The sequence below is a fragment of the Gigantopelta aegis genome, chromosome 11, assembly GCF_016097555.1.
Source record: "Gigantopelta aegis isolate Gae_Host chromosome 11, Gae_host_genome, whole genome shotgun sequence".
Classification (NCBI taxonomy): Eukaryota; Metazoa; Mollusca; class Gastropoda; order Neomphalida; family Peltospiridae; genus Gigantopelta; species Gigantopelta aegis.
The window spans coordinates 6,356,546-6,380,778 of NC_054709.1; the positions used below are offsets into that span (position 1 = coordinate 6,356,546).

Consider the following 24,233-nt stretch of genomic DNA (forward strand, 5'->3'; position numbering starts at 1 on the left):
AGAGAAATATACCGCATCTAGTAGAGGTAGGATATGAGATGATACGTGAGGTACCGCCTTGTACCCCCAGGCGTATTCTGATTTATAATAAATAGCTAGAATTTAGAGATATCTAGGGGAACGAATAGGAAGGCTTCGAGGGAACGTTAGTCCGTTTGGACTTTGGTAAATATAATTTCTGCTCTGTGTATAACCTTGATGTGATTGATGTGACTTTAAATATTTTAATACTGTATTATACCAATATTCTTTAGACAGTGTCTTCGGTCATCTGACGAAGTAAATCGTAGACTTCTTGTTCTAACATTATATGAGTATTTGGTAATATAAAGCTTAGCCAGTCATCCTAGAGGACCTAGGTACACTGTAGGTTATTGTCTTTATTGTGATCGGTACCAGTATTAATTCTGTGTTACAAGGTTACTGAATGAGTAGCTAGGGGTAATTAAAAATTAACCCGTTAGGAATAGAGCTGTAATTCCTTTATTAATTAAGTTCCCCTGGAAGCGCTCCTAAATTATCACACGTTACTGAACGAGTAGTAAGGGTTAATTAAAAATTAACCAGTTAGGAATGGTGTTGTAATTCCTTTATTAATTAACTTCTCCAGGAAGCGTTTCTCAATTATCACACGTGTGGGTGTGGTGTAACGGTGAAGTGATTCGCATATTGTGTAACTAGACACCTAGAGATTAACTAATTAAGTGATCAGTTCTGGGTTGTTATTATTGCTGTTATTAATTAACTACTACGGCTGTACATTTGTCAGCGTAGATTAATACAGATTCCAAAGTGTATTGTGTTTTGTTGTGTTTCTAGTGAGCTAAACGTGCTATAATAATATATACTTTATATAAGATCGTATCTCTGATCATACCTAGAGACAAGCCATACTAGGGTTTAGCAGCCTGTTACAGAGAGATCTAATAGATATACAGTTAGGAGAGATATTTTGATAATCGTGTTTTATTCAGTTACGGGAATTATAGAATCCCCGTGACAAAGGGTTTTACAGAATTACTTACAGTAATAAAGCTGGTAAAGTCCATTGCGATTTGAGGTTATCACACAATACCCTGTGATCTTAATAAACGAGGCACGTCTTTTTAGTGTGTCTAGACACAGTGTCTAGGGACCGTCTAAATATACACCTGCCAATCAAGAACCACAGGTACAGTCCACGGAAAGGAAAGAAAAGACCAATTAACCAAGAAAACACTCCGTCTATTATTTCAGTACGTGGGTTAATATATATACAAAATATAATACAGTTATTTCAACACTTTGACAATGGTAGTTTATTTTGTATTGAAAAATAAACCACATATACACGTTTCTGTGTTACTGGGATGATTATAATTACAGAACATTGCGATGCATCCGCAAAAATCAGGTATATTTTGTTTCTTCAGTTCGAAGACTAATTCCTGACGTGACACGTTAGGTATTACGTAACCACCAGCTCGCCAGAGGGCATATTCACTGGGATGGTACAAAATGGCTGCGCTCGTTATATATAATAGCCGTCACATTTAACCGTTTTATTAATTAACTATACGTTTATACTTGTTGATATTAAGCAGTAATGTGCATTATGTATCGTTGAATATGCACACCAGTCCAAAAGCCTTGCTTTAGCATTCCTTTAACGGCACTTCTGTACATTTTAAACTGTTGCTATTTGATATTTAATATAATACGATAAATGTAGTTCGTGAACTACAACGAGGAAGCTACAGAAATGTCCAACTAATTAAACTATCACAAGAGGCTGAGTGTCACATTGACACACATTACAAATATTATTAACGGAAGAACGATCGCATGTATAAATATATATTTTGCACTAGAAAACAGCGCGTATCCAGGATTTTAGGGGGGGGGGGGGGGGTGTACCCGGACCTGGTAATACGTTTTTGAAGAAGATTTTTTTTTTTTTTTTTTGGAGCGGGATTTACATCAGTCTGTTGAGCGCTCGCCTGAGGTGGTTGCGTCGCAGAATCGAACCACCTCAGTGGATTCATTCAACTGATTGTTTTTTTTCTCGTTCCAGCCAGTGCACAAAAGCAAAATGCATATAAAAGATCCCTTGGTACTAATGGGAAAATGTAGCGGGTTTCCTCTGATGACTACGAGTCAACGAATAAACCAAATGTTTGACATCCTATAGCCGATGATTAATTAATCAATGTGCTCTAATGGTGTCGTTAAATAAAGCAAACTTTTATTTTATTTTATTTTATTTTATTTGTTACCTCGGCGAAAAAAGGAGGGTCCTCTCTGCGCCCCCTGGATTCGCAACTAAGACGCGACTGAGGTACGATGCAATGTAGGTTCGATCCCCTCCACCCCTCCTCCTTGACATATACGCATTTTCCCAGTGAAAACACGTGTCTAACGAATAGTATATCAAAAGCAGCGACATGTTGGTAAAGCGCTCGCCTGATGTCCATTGGGCTATTTCTCGTTCCAGCTAGTGCACCACGAATGGTATATAAAAGGCCGTGGTATGTGCTATCCTGTATGTGTGATGGTGGATATACAAAGACCCATTGCTATTAAATGGAAAAATGTAGCAGGTTTCCTCTCTAAGACTATATGTCAGCATTACCAAATGTTTCACATCCAATAGCCAATGATTAATAAATCAATGTGATCTAGTGGTGTCGTTAAACAAAACAAACTTTAATCCTGCTTGTAGCTTTTCTGTCTGCCGTTCTTTTTTTCCCCGTCGTCTTTCTGTCTGTTGTCTGTCAGTCTATTTATCTGTCTGTCTGATATCTGTCTGTCTGTCTGATATCTGTCTGTTATCTGTCAGTCTGTTTATCTGTCTGTATGCTATCTGTGTGCATGTCTGTCTGTTATCTGTCAATCTGTTTATTTGTCTGTTATATGTGTGTCTGTCTATTGTCTGTCAGTCTGTTTGTCTGTCTGATATCTGTCTGTTATCTGTCATTCTGTGTGTCTGTCTGTCTGTTTGTTATATGTGTGTGTGTCTGTCTGTTGTATGTCAGTCTGTCTGTCTGTCTGTTATCACTGTGTGTGTGTGTGTGTGTGTGTGTGTGTGTGTGTGTGTGTGTGTGTATGTGTGTGTGTATGTGTGCGTATGTGTGTTGTCTGACGGTTTGTCTGATCATCTGCCCGCCTGCATATTATACATTTTATGTTCTGTACAATTTCATTTACTTCAAATTTCGTTAACTCTATATTTTAGACATTAATTTAATTATATGTAATTACTTTGCTGACTATGTTTTCAATTTATTTAATTATTCTGTGGTTTATTACTAAAAACAAAATCCATGTTTTTCTTTATTGTCCACATAGTTCAAGATATTCATGGACATATAATCAGTATATGACCCACGTGTGTCATAATGATTTCACGTGCACAACAAATGACGTAATTTTGTGAAGCGAAGTCATAACTTAACGTGGCTTCCTTGGTGTAGAGGCTTATAAAAAATAACATCATTTCGGACCTCTACTACTATGCCAAAATTACCAAATGTTTGACAACCAATATTCGATGATTAATACATCAATGTGCTCTAGTAGTGTCGTTAAATAAAACACACTTTACATCTCTCTCTCTCTCTCTCTCTCTCTCTCTCTCTCTCTCTCTCTCTCTCTCTCTCTCTCTCTCTCTCTCTCTCTCTCTCTCTCTCTCTCTCTCTCTCTCTCTCTCTCTCTCTCTAGTGCTGTCAAATTATTATCGACGACTGTGACCTTTTGCTTCAGGAAGTTTTCTTAGCCATTAAAAGTGTATTTTGTTTTATGTACACATAAAATCATAATCTTAATCAAAGTTTAATGTTATGACATATCGCTAAGACATATTTAGGGGCGGAACGTAGCCCAGTGGTAAAGCGCTCGTTTGATGCGCGGCTGATGTGGGATCGATCCCCGTCCGTGCGCCCATAGGGCTATTTCTCGTTCCAGCCAGTGCACCAAGACTGGTATATCAACGGCCGTGGTATGTGCTATCTTGTCTGTGGGAAAGTGCATATAAAATATCCCTTACTGCATTAGGAAAGATATAGCGGATTTATGCTGGGTGTGGGGGGGGGGGGGGGGGGGGGGGCGGGGGCGGGGGGCGCTGGACCTGGTAATATGTTTTTGAACAAGTTTTTATTTATTTATTTTCGGGCGGGATTTAGCTCAGTATGTTGAGCGCTCGCATGAGGTGGTTGCGTCACAGGATCGAATCACCTCAGTGGATCCATTCAACGGATTTGGTTTTTTCTCGTTCCAGCCAGTGCACAACAACTAGTCAAAGGCCAAAGTGCATATAAAAGATCCCTTGGTACTAATGGGAAAATGTTGCAGGTTTTCTCTGATGACTACGTGTCATAATTATCAAATGTTTGACTTCCAATAGCCGATGATTGATTAATCAATGTGCCCTAGTGGTGTCGTTAAACAAAACAAACTTTTTAAAGACATATTTTCACGGGTGAACCTAAAGGGGGTCATAAACCCTCCTCCATCACACCTCTTCTTTTTCCCACCAACCAGAGAGAGAGAGAGAGAGAGAGAGAGAGAGAGAGAGAGAGAGAGAGAGAGAGAGAGAGAGAGAGAGAGAGAGAGAGAGAGAGAGAGACTGGGTGCGGCGCGTACGTGCGATCTGGCCAAAAAAGTAAAATAAATCAAAAATAAAATAAAATCGAAATATATTAGTTTCAATGAGAAGGTCTAGATTGGATCCATGCAAAACACATACAGCCTGCCGCAATAACACAGTCGTATCTGGTGTATATATAATATGCCCTAAACATATTCCCAAAACAGATTCCGCAGACGAGCCTTAACACAACATTGTTGTTGTCCAGTAGCCCCCCCCCCCCCCCGGGCCCCAGTCAATGCCCCACAAATAAAATCCTTGCTACGCCATTTCACATTCATTTTCATCTTCAAAGCAAACAAAATAATAAAACCAAACAAAGAAAAAATATTTCCAATAACACGAACCTACCTAATAACATGAAGACGTAAAATAACATCTAAAGAGAATGCTAAATGAATAACAGAATATATGTCAATAGTTAGTGTCACACGATTAATTAGAATATGGGCTGCGTCGCAGTATAACACCGTGTGTGTGAAATATCTCTGTCTGTCTGTCTGTCTGTCTCTCTCTCTGTCTCTCTCTCTCTCTCCCTCTCTCTCCTCTCTCTCTCTCCTCTCTCATCCTCCTCTCCCTCCCCTCTCTCTCTCTCTCTCCCTCTCCTCTCTCCTCTACTTCCTCTCTCTCTCTCTCTCCTCCTCTCTCATTCTCTCTCTCTCTCTTTTTCTTTCTGGTCCGCGTGTTAGTGTAAAGTGTGTGTGATTTTGTGTTTAAATCTCTCTGCTCTTCTCTCTCTCTCCTTTCTCTCTCCTCTCATTCCCCTCTCTTCGGGCTCATCTCTCGCTCTCCCTCTCCCGGTCTCTCCCTCTCTCTCTCTCCTTCCTCTCCCTCTTCTCTCTCTCTCTCTCTCTCTCTTGTTTTTTTTCCTTGTCTAGTCTTCCTCTGTCTCTGTAAAACATTCTTTCTCCTCGAACTGTTGGTCAATGAGTGTTTAGGGAGTCACGCCTCTCTCACTCCTCTGCTCGAAAAATCAGACTCTCTCCTCTCCTCCCTCTCCTCCTCCCTCATCATCTCTCCTCTCCTCTCTCTCCCTCTCTCCCCCCTCTCCTCTCTCTCATCTCCTCATTCTTTCTCTCAGCCCTACATTTCTACGGTCTCCTCCTCTCTCTCTCCATCCAAAAACAACACCATCTCCATCCTCTCTCGCTGTGTGTTTGTTTGTAAAATGTAAAGTGTGGTCAGTTGTGTCCAGTGAATGTGTGTGAGGTGTGTTTGTTGAGGCCCGGAAAATGTTGTTTACACTGTGTTCTGTGTGTAAAGATGTATCTGTCTGTGGCTGTGTCTGCGTTTAATGATAGTCGAATAGAGATGGTGAGAGCTCTGTCCTCTTGTCTGTCTACTCTCCCGGGTCTGGTCCCTCCCATGTGTTTTGAAACCCCCCCCCTCTCTCGTCCATCTCTCTCTCTCTCCTCATACCACACCCCGCCGTTCGACTGCCTGTACCTCTGAAGTTTCGTAGTGTTTAAATAGCATTCGGTTTTGCTTATTCAGATTACTTGGGATAATTCTGGATCAAAGTTGGTATATTTATGGAGTAAAAGCTGAGTCTGATTGGTAGTACTGTATGTAACTTTAATTATTTGTGAAAATACTATTATCAAATGACAATAAATAAATACATGCACTTTTATTTAATATACAGTTGTTATCCAGTATACAACAGAAATTGAAACCAGATCAGGGTAGGCCTACTCCCAAAAATGAAATGCGATTTTCAGCAAAAAAATTAGAGTTGCTAATAAAATCGTATTCGTCAAATCTCTTAAATCTAAATGGTATGTGGCCCCCTATTTCCATGCAGGTAGAATACATATCATTGACTATGAGGTGTCACACGTTTTAACGGCTGTACTGCCCATTTGCTACCATGTTTTATTAGTAAACGTTAACAGTATCGGCAATAGGATTTAATTTGGTAGATTGGAACCTTCAGAACACCATAATCCTAGGTATTCCGGAATCAACCGAGGTGTTCCGATTTTTCAAGGTGAAAAAACGTACCTCCGCTGTCTCCGAGAGAAGATACACTTCCGGTGTTTGAGATTTGTTTGTTTTGGTTAAAATATTTTTGTTTTGTTTTGTTATTCCACGTTTGTTTCGTCTTTGTTTGTTTATTTTTCAACCTGAAAACCTTTGTTTATTGAGTTACTGACGATTAGCTCAGGCAGTTTTACTGCTATAAAGACAATGGTAACCTCTGAATCAATTTACAAGAGGTTGAAGTGGTCGGTTTCAAATTACAAGTGGTAAGGGGGATAACTCGTGAACGACTAAAGTATTTTGTGGAGTGGATGGCGACAAGAAATGGGTGGTACCGTGCCACCGTCTTCCGGAGCCAGCTGACATTTGTTTGTTTCTGTTTTATTTGTTACGGACAACATGACCTGGATGTCAAGTGGAAAGTATAAGGATGTTGGATAGAACATTTTGAAGATTTACAGAAGAATATTTGGTTTTATCAGTGTGACATGACTCAGCCTGGGAGTGGGATGATGATGATGCTGCCTTTCTGCACTGCCTGCTTCCTGGTTGTGGGGATCTTATGTGTGATTGTAGCCGGAAAGCACCACACCTGCTATCATCAAATACATCAACAACATGAGGTTATTGTTATTTATTTACACTTTTTTAAAGTACAGGGATTTATCAATGCGTTTTGTGGGTCTGAACATTGGCCCCTTCCCAAAAGAAAGTGGCATTGAACATTTCCAATTTATGTACTAAAAATTCCAAATATATATATATATATTTATTTAATTATGTTTGTTGTAATAAATTAATTTAACAGTTGGGTACTGCATCATTCAGTGGCCTGAAAACAATATTCCAAGTACAATTTACTTGTGCTAATTTTCCAAATTCCAACAAATTCCTGGATAAATCCCTAAAGTACATTTTTTTTGCCTTCTTGGATTGCATTTATTCATGCCTGAATTGATCATAGACATATCATCTATAATAATAAAAGTCATAATAATATTAATATACTCAATAGTACAAGTATAGCTCTAGAAATTAGCTGTAGTTGGCATAACCAATTAGAGGGTTATCATGCAATTAAAAGGGAGTCGGTCAGAGTTACATGTATTTCATTTGTGTATTGTTTGTGACTTGTGCCTTTTAAGTGCCAAATTGCTAAAGAAAATTGTAAAAACCACGCAGTGCGAACAAAACCTTGATAGTAATCAAAGTATGGTTTATGGGCAAAGACCAAGATGTAACTGATACAAGTGACTTGTAGTCTTGACCTATTGTTCACAATTTATTTCAAGGGCTGCAGGTACATGTATAAATTATTATAATGTATATTTCTTACACCCGTTGGTGAGAACATCATTCGTTATTTCTGATAACACATCAGGGTTTCTAGAATTTTATAAAAATCCACTAGCCATGGGATCAGTGATTTTAGAAATGTACTAGCCATGGTTAAAAATTCACTAGGCCTACTTTAAATAAATACAATTTTACTAAAAGTAATAATCATATATGTCAGCTAAAGAAGGAGATAGAGCTTAAAAACCCCTTAGATGAGGGCAGGATATTCACATTTACAAAATATGTAAATGCAGCATTTGACAAGGGTTTTTTTCCACTAGCCATCGGGCTAGTTATAGTAGTTATTTACTAGCCCAATACTGAATATCACTAGCCATAAGAGTGGGGCTACCATAATCTAGAAGCCCTGCACATACTTGTTAACACATGTATACATGTACATTTGTTAACAATTTTAAGGCATACGACTGGTGATGACCAGACCACCAATGCCATACAATCGTAATCGATTAAACTATGGCGTATATTAAATTAACCTGACAATCATTTGTCTGTGATGCGTAAGTTAGCTACAAGAGAAATGGATGTAAATAACTTTTATTTAAAAAATATGTTAAAATGTTCTGAGAACCTGGTATTTGAGTATATATATGTAAGAAATAGAATTTACTATCTTTGTATCCGTTAGATACCATTTAGCTCCTCAGATACGTTTTAAACAACTTGTAAGATAAATGATATCTAACAACCACTCATGTAGTATTCTCTAGGTGTACATACATGTATGTATATATCAAGGATACTAAGTAATATAACTTATATTATAAGGGCTAGTTCAAGGTACCTAGCAAAACTTTAGCCAACTTATATATATATCTATTAAACTTTACAATTTTTTTTACAAAAACCCCCAGTTATTTTCTAACAAAATATTAACTAAGTAATACAAGAAATTATTTCACCTATTTCATCAATTAAAACTTGAATTAGCCTGAATATTATAGATTACTTGTTTTGGTCTCATTTTTTTATCATGATTCACTACACAAATTTCAGAGATTGCTACACAATTCTAAAATGTTAAATATAATTGCTACTCAGTTTTCAATTGATCACCAACTTTCGCTGATCTTTATTTTTAAAACAAAATATTTCTGGGTTTAGTCGGTGTATATATATACCTGTACAGTCCAAAAGTATGGAATAAATCACTATATATATACAGTCAGACCTCATTATGTACAACGACCATGTTCATCCTTGGATTACTTTGTCATTATTATGCCTTGGTATCGAATTTGCCAAAATGAATCAACAAAAAATACTAATAAATGTTAACTGATGACTGAATAAAATTTAAATAATTAATGCATTGCAGTTATTATTAAAAACAACAAATACATGTACAAATGGTAAATATGCTTTTAAAAAACATCATTTATAAATACACATGTATAATAAACAAGGCACATTCACCATCAGTCTAATCATTCCTTTGTTAAAGATATCTATGATTGGTACCTGCTTCGTTTACAAAATATCATTAAAATAGCATCTACTTGATTGTTCGAAGTTAATCCTTTAATGGTTAACTAAAGGCTTATTTGCAAAAGCAATACATGTCTACAGATTTTGCAGACATCAGTAGCTCGGACAGCATGTGACACAGTTGGCTCACTATGAGATCAAGGATTCTAAGTGGCTGTGTGTGTACTGCCAACGTGTTACGGTATTTGTGATTATACAATGTTGTTGTAAAGAGGTGTTTTCAGACGTCGGATGCACGTTTGTTTTTAACTTGCTCTGTCGGTATCGGAAGGTGTGAATTCCAGTGTAATGAACAGAATAACACTGATGTATGTTTGTTCCCAACAATTTGTGATCAGATGGTGTAAATAAATGTCGTAGTAACGACGGTCTGACTGTATATATACTAATAATGAAAAAACACCATGCCAGATGCAGATTCAAACCCACTATTCTGTGATCCTGATCTTACAGCATAATAAATCAAAGACATGGGAGGGACATAGCTTAGCAGGGTTCGAGATTAAACATTTGGGGCAGTATCCCAGTTGGATACTAACATTTCAAAATCTGGTATCCCACCTGAGAATTTAGTATCCCACTTAAATAAAATTCATAAATAACATCGTAACAAACTTGGACGACACTTTTACTTAACTTCACCAGTAAATGACGACTTTCATTGTTTCAGTGCAAAATAAAAATGCAGGATTTAAAAAACAAAACAAAAAACATTACATGGTATCCCAGTGGGATACTGGGTTATTAAAGTTTGGTCCAAAATTCAATTCTGGTATCCTCGGGATATCGGGATACCATTAATCTCGAACACTGCTTAGTGGTAATTAAAGCACTCGCTTGATGAACGGTCACTCTAGGATCGATACCCATCAGCGGGCCCATTAGACTATTTCTCGTTCTGGCCAGTGCACCCTAACCGTCACTGGTATATATCAACGGCCATATGGTATGTCAATTTTTAATAGAATTCCTATGGGTGAAATGGCCCACCGATGTAAATTTTGAGCCTGTGTATATAGCAATATTTTTTCAAAGTGACATTTGCAGCAAATAAACATGACTAAAAGGTTATTTTGTTCTGTGTAGACATTTCAAACATGCAAATGTTAAATATTGGCAGTTTATGTACACCAGGTGTATACATTTTACCATTGTTCAGGAACTTTACTGATGGCACAACAGTGCCGTCGGTGATGCGTTCTAACTACGGCAATTTATATCTCAATGACGGCAATTGTCGTCGTTAAGTTTGAGCCCTGCATGTGTTATCGTGTTTATTAATCCAAAAATGTAAGCATGCAACTCTGAAACTAAGTACTATACTACATGTATACATAATTTGTTTTTTTGGGTTTTTTTTTTTTTTAATTTAACGACGCCACTAGAGCAAATTGATTTTTTATGTTATCATCGGCTTTTGGACGTCAAACATATGGTCAGTCTGACATTGTTTTTTTAGAGGAAACCCGCTGTCGCCAATTGGGTACTTTTTTACGACAGGCAGCAAGGGATCTTTTATTTGTGAATTCCCACAGGCAGGATAGCACAAACCATGGCCTTTGTTGAACCAGTTATGGATCACTGGTCAGTGCAAGTGGTTTACACTTACCCATTGAGCCTTGTGGAGCACTCACTCAGGGTTTGGAGTTGGTATCTGGATTAAAAATCCCATGACTTGACTGGGATCTGAACCCAGTACCTACTACCCTGTAGAGTGATGGCCTAACCATGACGCCACCGAGCTCGGTTGTATACATAATGATATATATATATGCATATATTGACATCCAATAGCCGATAATTAATCAAATTAATGAATATATACTCGACATAGTGATGTCGTTAAACAAAACAAATTGTAACCATACCAGTATATCAAACTCAAAGACGGGGTTGTTTTCTTTTTAAATGGGAATCCAAGAAAAATCAGTTTTTCTAATTAATATTCCTATGCATATAAACCAATCATATCAGATTCCCATGTCAGTCACCTATAGTTCAATGTTTTCTGGCAGTATTTATTAAAGAATACCTGTTCCATGGTCAAATAATAGCATGTAATATTAAATTCTGAATTAATTGGTCACTTGCATGTACAACATCCATAAAAGTAATTTGATTCTCATGATGTTGTTCGGTTACAGGAACCCAAATGAATACCAGTATAGTTTGTCCAAAAATGAGATCTGGTTGCCATTTGTAAGGCGTAATATAAATTATTTTTTATTTCTAGTTGTAACCTAAACCAACGAAAAAGGTTTACAGTTCCTGGGCACATTAGTAGTTTGAAAATATGCTGAGTTCTATGTCTTTAAACAAACATGCTTTTTTTCTATCTGATAAAACGTTTTAAAATTAAATTTAAATTTAAATGTAACATTTCGTCAGTGTAAAACTAACATCACCAGGAGCCCGTTTTACGAAGCGATTTTAGCACTGAAATCCCCTTAAGTGCAGCTACCTTATGGAGCTAAGATCGCTTTGTAAAATGTTGCCCATGAGAATAAACAAACTATAAACAAACTGGTGGTCATACTAGCCAGTAAGGAATAAAACTGAGAAAGCAATCTGAAAAGTAATATACACTATAGATACACAGGTAAATTGTAGATATACAGGTGAATTATAGATATACAGGTAAATTATAGATATACAGGTGGATTATATACTTAACTCCAAAAGAAACGCGAATACGTAGATTGGAGGTTTTGAGTGCACTCATTGAAATACGTCCCAAAGTTCTTAAAATAATCGTTTCTATGAAAAACTTAAACAATTCGTAAAGATGAGATTTCATGTTATTGACATGTTAAAAATCGAGGTCGCATTGTCATTTGAAATGTCAAGGCCATGGCGCTTCTTCAATGGCGTCACATGCCACTCAAACATGTCCACTAATAGCGGGTGTGTCCGCCATTGCTGGCCATGACCGCCGCACACCTCCTACCCATGGAGAGGAAGAGGTTCCTGATGAAGGCCCTGGGCACGTTGTTGTAGGTGTCCACGACGGCCTGGCGGAGCTGCTGCTGTGTCACCACGGGAGCAGGGCGTTGGTTCATCATGCGCTGAACCTCGTCCCACAAGTGCTCGATGGGGTTCAGATCCGGGCTTAAAGCTGGCCAGTCCATTGTGATGATGTTGTGCTGTGCCAGGAATGCCTGGGTGGCCCGTGCCATGTGTGGCCTTGCGTTGTCGTGCTGGTAAACCATCTGACGGTGACCCGCGAAAAAAAAAACCACCACAGGCGTGAGCAGTTCGTCGATGTAGCGCTGTGCTGTGACGCCCCTGCCGCGTCCTCGGCCGTTGTTGTCGAAGATGACAGGTTGTACACGACGTCCCCAGGATATGGCACCCCACAGCATGACGGAAGGCCCTCCCCAACGGTCCCTCTCCATAACACACGCATCTGTGAAGCGCTCACCTCGACGCCTCCACACCCTCATACGACCGTCGGCCCTATCTAAGCAGTGCGGCTTTCGTCGGAGAAGACGATGTTCTGCCACTGTCGGTTCCGCCACTGTCGATGCAGAACAGCCCAGTTGTGTCGTGCAAGGCGGTGTCGCTGTGTGAGACGTTGTCCAATGTACGGTCGACGACAGTTCAGATGGATGGCGATCAGACGACGTCGTACCGTGGTGTAGGAAACGGGGCGGTTGTGGGTTCCCACTGTCTGCCGGGCTGTTGTGGTGGCTGGTACGAACCGATACGCATGTGAGTTCGGACGATGTAACGGTCCTGCGCTGTGACGTCACTCTGGGACGGGCCGCTACGTGGACGGTCGACGACGTAGAAATCGGTCTATGAGACGGTAGATTGTCGAGACATACACCGAAAGCACGTGCAACCTGCCTGGCATCCATTCCGGCCTCCAAATTCCCCAAAGCTCTATAATCAGCGTTAAGTCGTGGCATCGTTGTATCGTATCGATATTGACATTGCTGTCTGGCGTTTCTTTTATACCCAGGCCTGGTAGTGTTTCACGTGCAATTCGCATCTTTCATAATCCACCCGTTTTGTTCCAGATCGATTTTGGTCGTCAATAGCACGTGCGTGACGTCACACTGTACTCGTTTTTTTCATGCGTTATGTGGAATTGGATACGCTGACAAGATGGCTATTGGTCAACTTAATCGATTTGTACATAGTTTATTCAAATGTGGGTTTTTTAATATTTTAAAATTTTCGCGTTTCTTTTGGAGTTAAGTATAGATATACAGATGAATTATAGATATACAGGTCAATTATAGATATACAGGTCAATTATAGATCTATATACAGGTGAATTATAGATATACATGTCAGTTATAGATATACAGGTCAATTATAAATATACGTGTGAATTATAGGTATACATGTAAATTATAGATAGATATACAGGTGAGTTATAGATATACAGGTGAGTTATAGATATACAGGTGAGTTATAGATATACAGATGAATTATAGATATACAGGCGAATTATAGATATACAGGCAAAATATAGATATACAGGTGAGTTATAGATATACAGGTAAATTATAGATATACAGATAATTATAGATATACAGGTGAATTATAGATATACAGGCGAAATATAGATATACAGGTGAATTATGCATATACAGGTGAATTATAGATATATACAGGTGAATTATAGATATACAGGTGAATTATAGATATACATGTACAGGTGAATTATAGATATACAGGTGAATTATAGGTATACAGGTAAATTATAGATATACAGGTAAATTATAAATATACAGGTATAGTGATTTCCCTAGAAATTTGGCAACGCATGGTAGACCAAACACTTTTGGGGCATTTTCACCATTTTTCGGGGCACTTATTTTTCATTAAAAATACACAAGAATTAATTGAAATAAACATTAATGTAATTTATGTGCTTGCTTTAATAAATGAATAAATGAATGGCAAAAGATATAAAAGGCATATTTTATTAATTAATAATACCTTTTTGGGTGTTTTATAAAGGCAATTTTAGAATTAATTAGTGAAAAAGGCTTGTTTAATCTCAGGGCAGCATGATGCTGATTAAGGCAAGATGGTGCTAGACTATTGAGGCATGGTGCCACACCATGCTAAAACAAGCTAGGGAAAACACTAAGGTAAATTATAAATTATGTTTTAGATTTGTTTATCTTCAGGTGTTTTACGGTGTTGACGTTGAACCGCGACATGTGTTGATGAAACGAAGTGCAGACCAGCCGTTGAGAATTCATCTACACTACGATGACAGTCTCACAGAGTTGCCGCTCGACCACAGGACCTTGGTGAAGGTGATCATCACACGTTTTGACTAGAATTATCGCTAATCAGGATTTTGAAAACAAAATGTTCCCTGTGTCAAATCCATTTCGTTATTTAGTGTCTGAAACCAGGAATTGAATGTAATGGTTAATGGAACAGCTTTACTGAAGGTTGAAGGTATAATTTTAGTTTTTTTTATATATGTTTTTATATATGTTTTACAAATAATGTTGATTTAAAGGCATATTGCTACATACCACTGACCTATTTAATGGTCTAACAAAGTATTACCCGAACAAAAATAATTTGATTTGTCCCTAAATGTACTTTATTCAATCATCTTCATAACCACCATACTCCATTTATTCATGACATTTTGTAAAAATAATTGAATTATGGCAATGGTCCATAATTCAAAAACTAAAATTGGCAAGATGTATGACATGGATTTCACTCCATCATGATTTAGTTAAGGTGATGCGATAGCTAGATTTGGTTTCCAACAATTAATGTAATTTTTATTTATTATCTATTTTTAGAGAAATAAGGTCCTTAAATCCGTGACAGTATGCCTTTAAAAGGGGGAAAATGACCTGGGGAAAATAAATGTACAAATCACTGCAGGGCCCCCTGATGTGCAGGACCCGTAGCACGTGCTACAAGTGCTGCTAGGATAAACTGGCTCTGCCCTGTATGAGCATGTTGCCTATATTGATTTTTTTTTTTTTTTTTAATTATTGTTGTAATATATTTTCAAGTTCGAGCCCTATCTCTCAGAACATATACATGTATGTATCCATTGTCTTTCTGGATGTTCTAATGCTTTTTAGTAGTTCAAACTGGATTTTACCTCCCAATAATTTCATACATGTTATGTATTATGTAGGTTTTGTTAGAAAGTGAGGCCTGTGCTACTATGAATATTACGATGATCAGGAACACCGTAAATATGGGGGCTCAAACGTAAGAATCTGTTACCTGCGGCAACTGTGAAAGCTTTTTGCCATAGACAAAAGTTCATCTTCCTGTACGCTAATTTCGAACCCATCTTACAGCAGTTGTAAACTGGTCATTAACTTTTGCAATAAATAAACTCATGATTAAAAACAAACAGTTATCCCTTCAGTTGACATCAATAATTAAAATATATATATATATATATATATATACAGTAGAATCTCGATGAGTCGAACTAGGAAGGGTCAAATACACTGCAACACTTCAACCAAAAACGAAGTCCCGAGTTACACATACACAATGTTGATCGAATGGTTAGGTCGAACTACCCGATGGGTTGAACACTGTCTCAAGCACTGACAGGGTTCGAGTCAATTGGATTCAACTGTATATGTTATCAGTAAACACAAATTCTGTGGTATGTGCTGTTTTGTCTGTGGGAAAGTGCATATAAAAGATCAGCTGCTGCTAGTGGAAAAATGAAACAGGTTTCTTCTAAAGACTGCAAGTCAAAATTAATTTTGTGGTGTCGTTCAACAAAATAAGCTTTTAACTTAATAAGAAGAAGGAAATTGGCAGAACATAGTGTGACTTTTATTAAACTAATAAAGGTTGTTTTTGTTTTTTGTTTTTTTCTTCAGAAAACTGTTTTGCAGGCTGTACACTTCTGGGAGAATACATTAAGAGTGCGCGCAACGATGAAACCGATAAGACTCAGGAAGTGAGTGTTTGACAGTGCATACATGTGTACAGCTTATCCGTATTATCCATGTCATAAATCCATTTGACATTTTAGTGAATTGACCTGGTTCATGTTTTTGTCTAGGATGGGACATAGCCCAGTGCTAAAGCACTCAACAGATGCGCGGTCAATCTGGAATCGATTCCTGTCGTTTGGCCTGATGGGCTATTTCTGGTTCCAGCCATTGCACCACGACTAGTACCGTATACGCAAATATTTTCACGGCTAAAACAATTCGCGATCGGGCTTTCATTTTACATTTTCGCGACTGTGTCTCCCGATAATAAAATCAAAATTACCCATATTTCATTTGCCAAACTTTTTTCAATGATGATTTCACGCACACACTTGGACATGTTCACCATGCTGTCAGCAAGACCTCAATGTTGTATGTATATGTGTATGTCTGATAAGACATTGTTATCGATGGAACACACACATGTGATACAGCAAAATTGAAAAACACAAATATCAGAAGAAATAACTTTTAATTATTGATGGTACCCACAAATATCCATTCAAGGTTACAAAGAAAACAAAACAGATTACGTAATAACAGACTTACACCCAACTGTGTGTCACTTTGATCAAGTTCACGTGACCATGCAGATTTACAGAACCCCCTGACCTTGTGGATAATTTGGTAGTAAAGACAAAGTGAATACGAAACTCGGTATAAATTTAACAAGTACCTCTGACTGCTTGTCTTTTGTATCCATGAAAATTATACCAAATCAGAAATAACTGCGAGCGTAATTAAATTTGCTGTGCTGTCAATGTGTTCACAATTTTCACGGTATATTTTATTTGCGAATATTTTTGCGTATACAGTATATCAAAGGCTGTGGTATATGTTATCCTGTCTGTGGGATGGTGCACATAAAATATCCCTTGCTTCTAATGGAAAAATGTAGTGGCTGTGCTCTCTGAGACTATAGTATGTCAAAATTACCAAATGTTTGACATCCAATAGCCAATGATTAATAGATCAATGTGCTCTAGTGGTATCATTAAACAAAACAAACTTTAAAACTTTATTTTTGTGTTGCCTTTACTAGGTAAAAAGACAAGATATAGTCATTGTTTTTCCACCAGCCTCGGTGGTGTCGTGGTTAAGTCATCGGACGTAAGGCTGGTAGGTACAGAATTCGCAGCCTGGTACCGGCCTCGGTGGTGTCGTGGTTAAGCCATCGGACGTAAGGCTGGTAGGTACAGGGTTCACAGCCCGGTACCGGCCTCGGTGGTGTCGTGGTTAAGTTATTGGACGTAAGGCTGGTAGGTACAGGGTTCGCAGCCCAGTACCGGCCTCGGTGGTGTCGTGGTTAAGTCATTGGCCGTAAGGCTGGTAGGTACAGGGTTCGCAGCCTGGTACCTGCCTCGGTGGTGTCGTGGTTAAGCCATCGGACGTAAGGCTGGTAGATACAGAATTCGCAGCCTGGTACCAGATTCCACAGATCAAGTTTTAACAACTCAATAGGTATGTGTAAGGCCACTCCACACTCTTCTCTCTCACTAACCACTAACAATGAACAACTAACCACTGTCCTGGACAGACAGCCCAGATAGTTGAGGTGTGTGCCCAAGACAGTGTGCTTGAACCTTAATTGGATTATAAACACGAAAATAAGTTGAAATGAAATGATAATATTGTTTTTCAGACAGCGGGGTTAAAAGTAGATATTTAAACATTTATTTTCCGAACGTAAATGTAAAGTTTGTTTTATTTAACGACGCCACTGGAGCACATTGATTTTTTATCTTATCATCGGCTATTGGACATCAAACATATGGTCATTCTGACAGTTTTTTAGAGGAAACCCGCTGTCGCCACATAGGCTGCTCTTTTACGACAGGCAGCAAGAGATATTTTATTTGCGCTTCCCACAGGCAGGATAGCACAAACCATGGCCTTTGTTGAACCAGTTATGGATCACTGGTCAATGCAAGTGGTTTTACACCTACCCATTGAGCCTTGCGGAGCACTTACTCAGGGTTTAGAGTTGGTATCAGGATTAAAAATCCCATGCCTCGACTGGGATCTGAGCCCAGTACCTACCAGCCTGTAGACCGATGGCCTAACCACGACGCCACCGAGGCTGGTATGTTTTTCTCAATACCTAGTGATATTGAGCTGAATGTTTGTATATAACTTTATTAAGGTATATATTTTTACAGATCATCTTTGACTTTCATGGTGATTTACCCACATTTTACAGAGTTATGGCCCTTGAACTGAAGAGTTAAAAAGGTTGTTTTATTTAACGACACCACTGGAGCACATTGATTAATTAATCATCGGCTATTGGACGTCAGACATTTGGTAATTCTGACAATGTGGTCTAAGGGAGAAGCTAAAGGTTGTTTTGTTTAACGACACCACTGGAGCACATTGATTAATTAATCATCGGCTATTGGACGTCAGACATTTGGTAACTCTGACATAGAGGTCTTAAAGAGGAAACCCGCTACATGTGTCCATTAGCAGCAAGGGATCTTTTATATGCACCATCCCACAGACAGGGTAGCACATACCACACACAGCCTTTGATATACCAGTCATGTTGCACTGGCTGGAATGAGAAATAGCCCAATGGGCCCACCGACTGCATGTATAAATTAACGGAACACTCTTGATATGAAACCGGCCTCGGTGGCGTCGTGGTTAGGCCATCGGTCTACAGGCTGGTAGGTACTGGGTTCGGTGCCAAACCGACCACACATCAAGTGAGCACTTTACCATTGGGCTACTTCCCGCCCCTTCCCATCAACAAAGAAATGTATGTGACAATAACAGCTGTCTGTTTGTTGTGTTGCAGACAGTGCTCTGACAACCGCGTTCGGTACCAAGACGGCGTGGTGTATTGCGTGGATGGCTGTAGCCAGGTGACAAAGTGCGGGGACATCGTCATCCCGTCAGACCACCAGCAGGTAGGTTAATAAAAAAAACTTACAGATTTTATCTTACAGGGTTTTCTTTCTTGGAACAGACAGTCACATTTGAAGATGTGCAAGGAATGGGCTAGATTAATTAACAGTGCAGATTTTGTCTTATAGGGTTGTCTTTCTTGGAACTGACGTATATGAAGAGAATCAGGTATTGGAAACATGGATTAATGGCACAGATTTTGTCTTACAGAGTTGTCTTTGTTGAAACAGCCAGACTGACATATATGAAGAGAAGCAGGTATTGGAAACATGGATTAATGGCACAGATTTTGTCTTGCAGGGTTGTCTTTCTTGGAACAGCCAGACTGACGTATATGAAGAGAAGCTGGTATCGGGAACTGGGATTAACGGTATAGATTTTGTCTTACAGGATTGTCTTTCTTGGAACAGCCAGACGGATGTAATGAAGAGAAGCCGGTATCGGGAACTGGGATTAACTGTACAGATTTTGTCTTGCAGGGTTGTCTTTCTTGGAACAGCCAGATGGATGTATATGAAGAGAAGTGGGTATCGGGAACTGGGATTAACGGTACAGATTTTGTCTTACAGGGTTGTCTTTCTTGGAACAGCCAGACGGATGTATATGAAGAGAAGCCGGTATCGGGAACTGGGATTAACGGTACAGATTTTGTCTTACAGGGTTGTCTTTCTTGGAACAGCCAGACGGATGAATATGAAGAGGAGCAGGTGTCAGGAACGGGGATTAATGGTACAGATTTTGTTCTGTATGTGGCCACAGTACACTCGAAGCGCTGTCAGCTGGGCAGTACGGTTGCATATGCTGCTCACTGTCAACAAGAGAGAGTTCTAGACAGGTGAGTTCTAGACGGGTGAGTTATAGACAGGCGAGTTTGAGATGGGCGAGTTCTAGACAGGTGAGTTCTAGACTGGCGAGTTCTAGATGGGTGAGTTCTAGACTGGGGACTTTAAATCTGAATGACAAAACTGTATACCCATATCAAAATTGTATGTCTGTACAAGACAGAGTCAAAAGGACAGTAATCAAAGTCGTGATTGTTTACACGATCCACTATCAGGTGCTATGTCTTATGAGGACTGCCGCTTCCCTAGGAGATCCAAAACAGGATGTTCCATCCCTCCTGCACTGCCTGTAGTAGGACTGCCACTATCAAGAAAACCCAAACTTGTACAGGATAGAACTCAATGGAATATATACAGCTGTGATGGCATGCGCTCATGAATCATTGTAAAACCAGTGATGATATCAGGTGTTCACGAAAGGTGAACAAATCCTGGCCCACTGGTGGCACCGCCTACGCCTACAGCCTACAGCCATCAAGTCCACAGTTGAATTATACAGGATTCGTGAGTTGTGACATGTGAGTTGTAACAGGCAGGAGAGTTCTAGACAGCAGGAGAGAAAATTTAAAGTTTGTGTTGTTTAACAGCACAACTAGAACACATTGATTTATTCATCTTCGGCTGTAGGATGTCAAACATTTGATGATTCCGACAGGGTCTGACTATTTACCCCAAGATACCCAAAGATACCCCAAGAGACCCCAAGACACTACAAGACACCACCAAGATACCCCAAGACTATGTAAATATTTTTAAAATGAATTAAAATTTACTATTTTATAAAATATTTAGTGGAAAATGATGTAAAAGAATTAATTTTAAGCCTTAATGACAGCCAATTGCTAAGGGAGATAATTGACTACTTTGGTATATATATATATATATATATATATATATATATATATATATATATATATATATATATATATATATATATATATAAAAACCAACAACAGCAAGAAAACATGTACCTCTTTTAAAAATAAAAAAATTATATACATTTTAAAGCCTGGAGGGTATATGGGGTATTGTGTATGTTTTGGGGGTATCGTATGTGTCTTGGGGTAAATAGGCGGTGTCTTGGGGTTATCTTGCGTTGTCTTGGGGTAAATAATCTATTATCTCCCTTAGCAATCAGCTGTCATTAAGGCTTAAAATTAATTCTTTTACTTCATTTTTCACTAAATATTTTATAAAATGGTACATTTTAATTCATTTTTAGAAATATTTATGGAGTCTTGGGGTATCTTGGTAGTGTCTTGGTGGTGTTTTGGGGTATCTTGGGGTGTCTTGGGGTAAATAATCAGACCGATTCCAACACATGGTCTTCATATTAAGCAGAAAGGGATCTTTTGTATGTACTTTACCACATGCAGGACAGCATATACCATAAACCTTGATACACCAGTCCTGAAGCACTGGTTGGGAAGGTTTGCTTGATCATACATTATCGGTCTTCTGTGTTGTGATGGGTCAGAGAATCGGTTGTTTCCGATAGACTCAGTTTATTAATCATGAATATAACATTACAGATTTCTTTTCTTTTTTTCATCAAATCGTTTTTTGGTAGATGGGATGTTTCATTCTGTTGCATTCTTGTTTGTTTTGATAGGCCGGTTGCTGGCTATTTTAGCATCTGCCCTCAGTCGATATCCATGGATAGACTTGAACAGCTTCAACTCCTGTCTACGATGAAACATGAAATCCTTCATGCTTTGGTAAGGGCTGTTTTTTGTTCTTTTTTTATTAGTCACCATCCATCTGTCTGTCTGTCCCACATATAGTTTTCTGCATATAGTTTTCCAGATGCTCTTTTTTCACAATGTCTCAAGATATTAAGCTAAAATGTTGTGTATATCTTTATAACAGGGGTGGGGGAAAATAAAATTGTCAATCGGTCCCACTCGATGTCATCACTACCGGGGGGGGGGGGGGGGGGGGGGGGAGAGAGAAAGGAATAAAAAAAATAACATTTAAAAGACGATATTTGCCAAATAGTTTTTACAAAAATCATAGTGACGTTTGTATAGTTTTATCTTGAATCATGAAAACGAAACGATAGACATGAAAACATGAAACAATCAGTGAAAAAAACCCCACAAATTGTATATATTTTACATAATGGAATAAATAATATAAAAAAGGAATAAAAGTTCGTAATTTTAATTCCCATATATGTATAAAAAGTACGAGTATTCAGTACTGTGTCCTGAAAATTAATAAAAGATGGCACCGTTGAAGCATTTGACAACCTGAGCTAGCACATGTTTGACCTCTACTGGCTTTAAAGATAACCAGTACATGTAGCTGTTCTGCTCACTCCCACTTGTTAACAAAAAAGGTGGAAACCTTTTGTTAATTTTAACATCCTTTATAATTATTGGATACACTACATTGAACAGTCAACAGTAAATACATTTATAGATTAATTCAGTATATTTTATGTTCTTTCAAGCAGTTTGTATTGCACAAAAACCTCTTGCTTCGGACTAGGACACTCGACCCGACAAAGCTCCGTACACAGGTGTTGACAGGTGTTGATTGTAACCAGTTGCAAACTCAGGGTCCTTTGTTTTAATTGGAGTGTAATACCCTGATGGCTCTCACCAAGAATGATGTTTTTGTTTACGTCTGTTTAATCTCTTGACGGCCTCAGTGACTTTGACAAATGTCTAGCCTAGTGGCAGTGGATTGACACTACTGTAGGTCCGACTTCAGTGACTGGCGATATATACTTAGGCAGACTGAAATCACAGATGTCTGAAACACCAGCTATATTTACCACTATTTATTTATTATTTTAAATCATGCACAAGATACCGATGTCTGGGCAAGCCGGTTCACTTGACGGATAGGAATTTGTGCCAATAATAGAAATGGACAGATGCTTCGGACAGACAAGAATGACAAAAGTGGGACTGGCAAACACACGTTTTAAAACATTATTTTGGTCTCGGAGATCGAGAATCGGTCCCAGACCAGGAAAAAATGGCTTTTCCCACCCCTTGCTTTATAATGTACTGTTAAAGATCCAGTTCCACATCATATTTGAAACATTACACAAGGTTGCCGCAGATTAAGATTCTTAACGTTAAGTAAATCCATGAAAGAAGTTTTGATCATAGATGTTGTTATGACGTTAAATTAAAAAATGTTTTTATAAAACATAAAAGAAGGTATGTAATAAATACACAACTTCAAGTACGTTGTTTTTGCTTCCTTTTTATTGCACTCGTTTATTTTGCAAAAGAACATACCACGAGACCCTGTAGCGGTCTCATGGTATATATTCTTGCACATAATAAACTTGTGCAATGAATGGTAAGCGAAAACAACATATGCGAAGTTCTGTATATTTATTATACATGTAGATACACATTTGCACAATCAGTCACATGTTGATTAGAAAAAAACTAAAATAGCCTTTGTTGGAAATGAAAACATACGTAATGTCATCTTGTGATATTTGACCATGCAGGGCTCGAACTTAACGGCGGCACCGATGGCAGTTGCCGTCATTGAGATATAAATTGCCGTAGGTAGAGAGCATCCTCAACAGTGGCGAAATGTATACACCTGGTGTACATTATCTGCCAATATTTAACATTGGCACATTTAAAAGATGTCTACAAACAACAAGATAGCCTTTGAGTCAGGTTTATTTTCTGCAAATTGCCATAGGCAGGCTCAAAATTGCCATCGGTGGACTGTTTCACCCTTTGCAATTCTTTTAAAAATTGCCGTGGGAGACAAATTCTTAAGTTCGAGCCCTGCCATGACTTGGCAAAACATTTTTATGTCTGGTTTTAACTTTATTTTAAAGTTAACCTTTAAATAAAGATCTTTATTTTTGTGTTTTCAGGGCTTTACAGCTGGCCTGTACGCCTTCTACCGGGACGAGAATGGCAATCCACGGACAGAAAGAAACCCACTGTCCAACAAACCTCGACAGTTCAATAAACAGTAGGTATTATTAACTAACCACCTAGTATTAACATCTCAGTGTTTTCACTCTTCAGATACGTTTTGAAAAACTTGTAAGATAAATGGTATCCAATGGCC

The 24,233-nt window shown here is 38.4% G+C and overlaps 2 protein-coding genes across 2 annotated transcripts in view; one reads left to right on the forward strand and one right to left on the reverse strand.

The window, feature by feature from the left end:
- LOC121385305 overlaps nucleotides 1-24,233 on the reverse strand; it is a 250,701-nt gene that overhangs the window by 45,897 nt on the left and 180,571 nt on the right. The window lies entirely within an intron of this gene.
- Nucleotides 6,655-24,233, forward strand: part of LOC121385302 (leishmanolysin-like peptidase) — a 36,184-nt gene continuing 18,605 nt past the window's right edge. Inside the window, exons 1-7 of the mRNA XM_041515925.1 lie at nucleotides 6,655-7,230; nucleotides 14,602-14,733; nucleotides 16,303-16,382; nucleotides 19,220-19,331; nucleotides 19,989-20,164; nucleotides 21,784-21,889; nucleotides 24,034-24,134. Coding sequence (XP_041371859.1) covers nucleotides 7,096-7,230; nucleotides 14,602-14,733; nucleotides 16,303-16,382; nucleotides 19,220-19,331; nucleotides 19,989-20,164; nucleotides 21,784-21,889; nucleotides 24,034-24,134 — 842 coding nt within the window. The 5' untranslated portion in view covers nucleotides 6,655-7,095. The remainder of the gene's footprint in view (nucleotides 7,231-14,601; nucleotides 14,734-16,302; nucleotides 16,383-19,219; nucleotides 19,332-19,988; nucleotides 20,165-21,783; nucleotides 21,890-24,033; nucleotides 24,135-24,233) is intronic.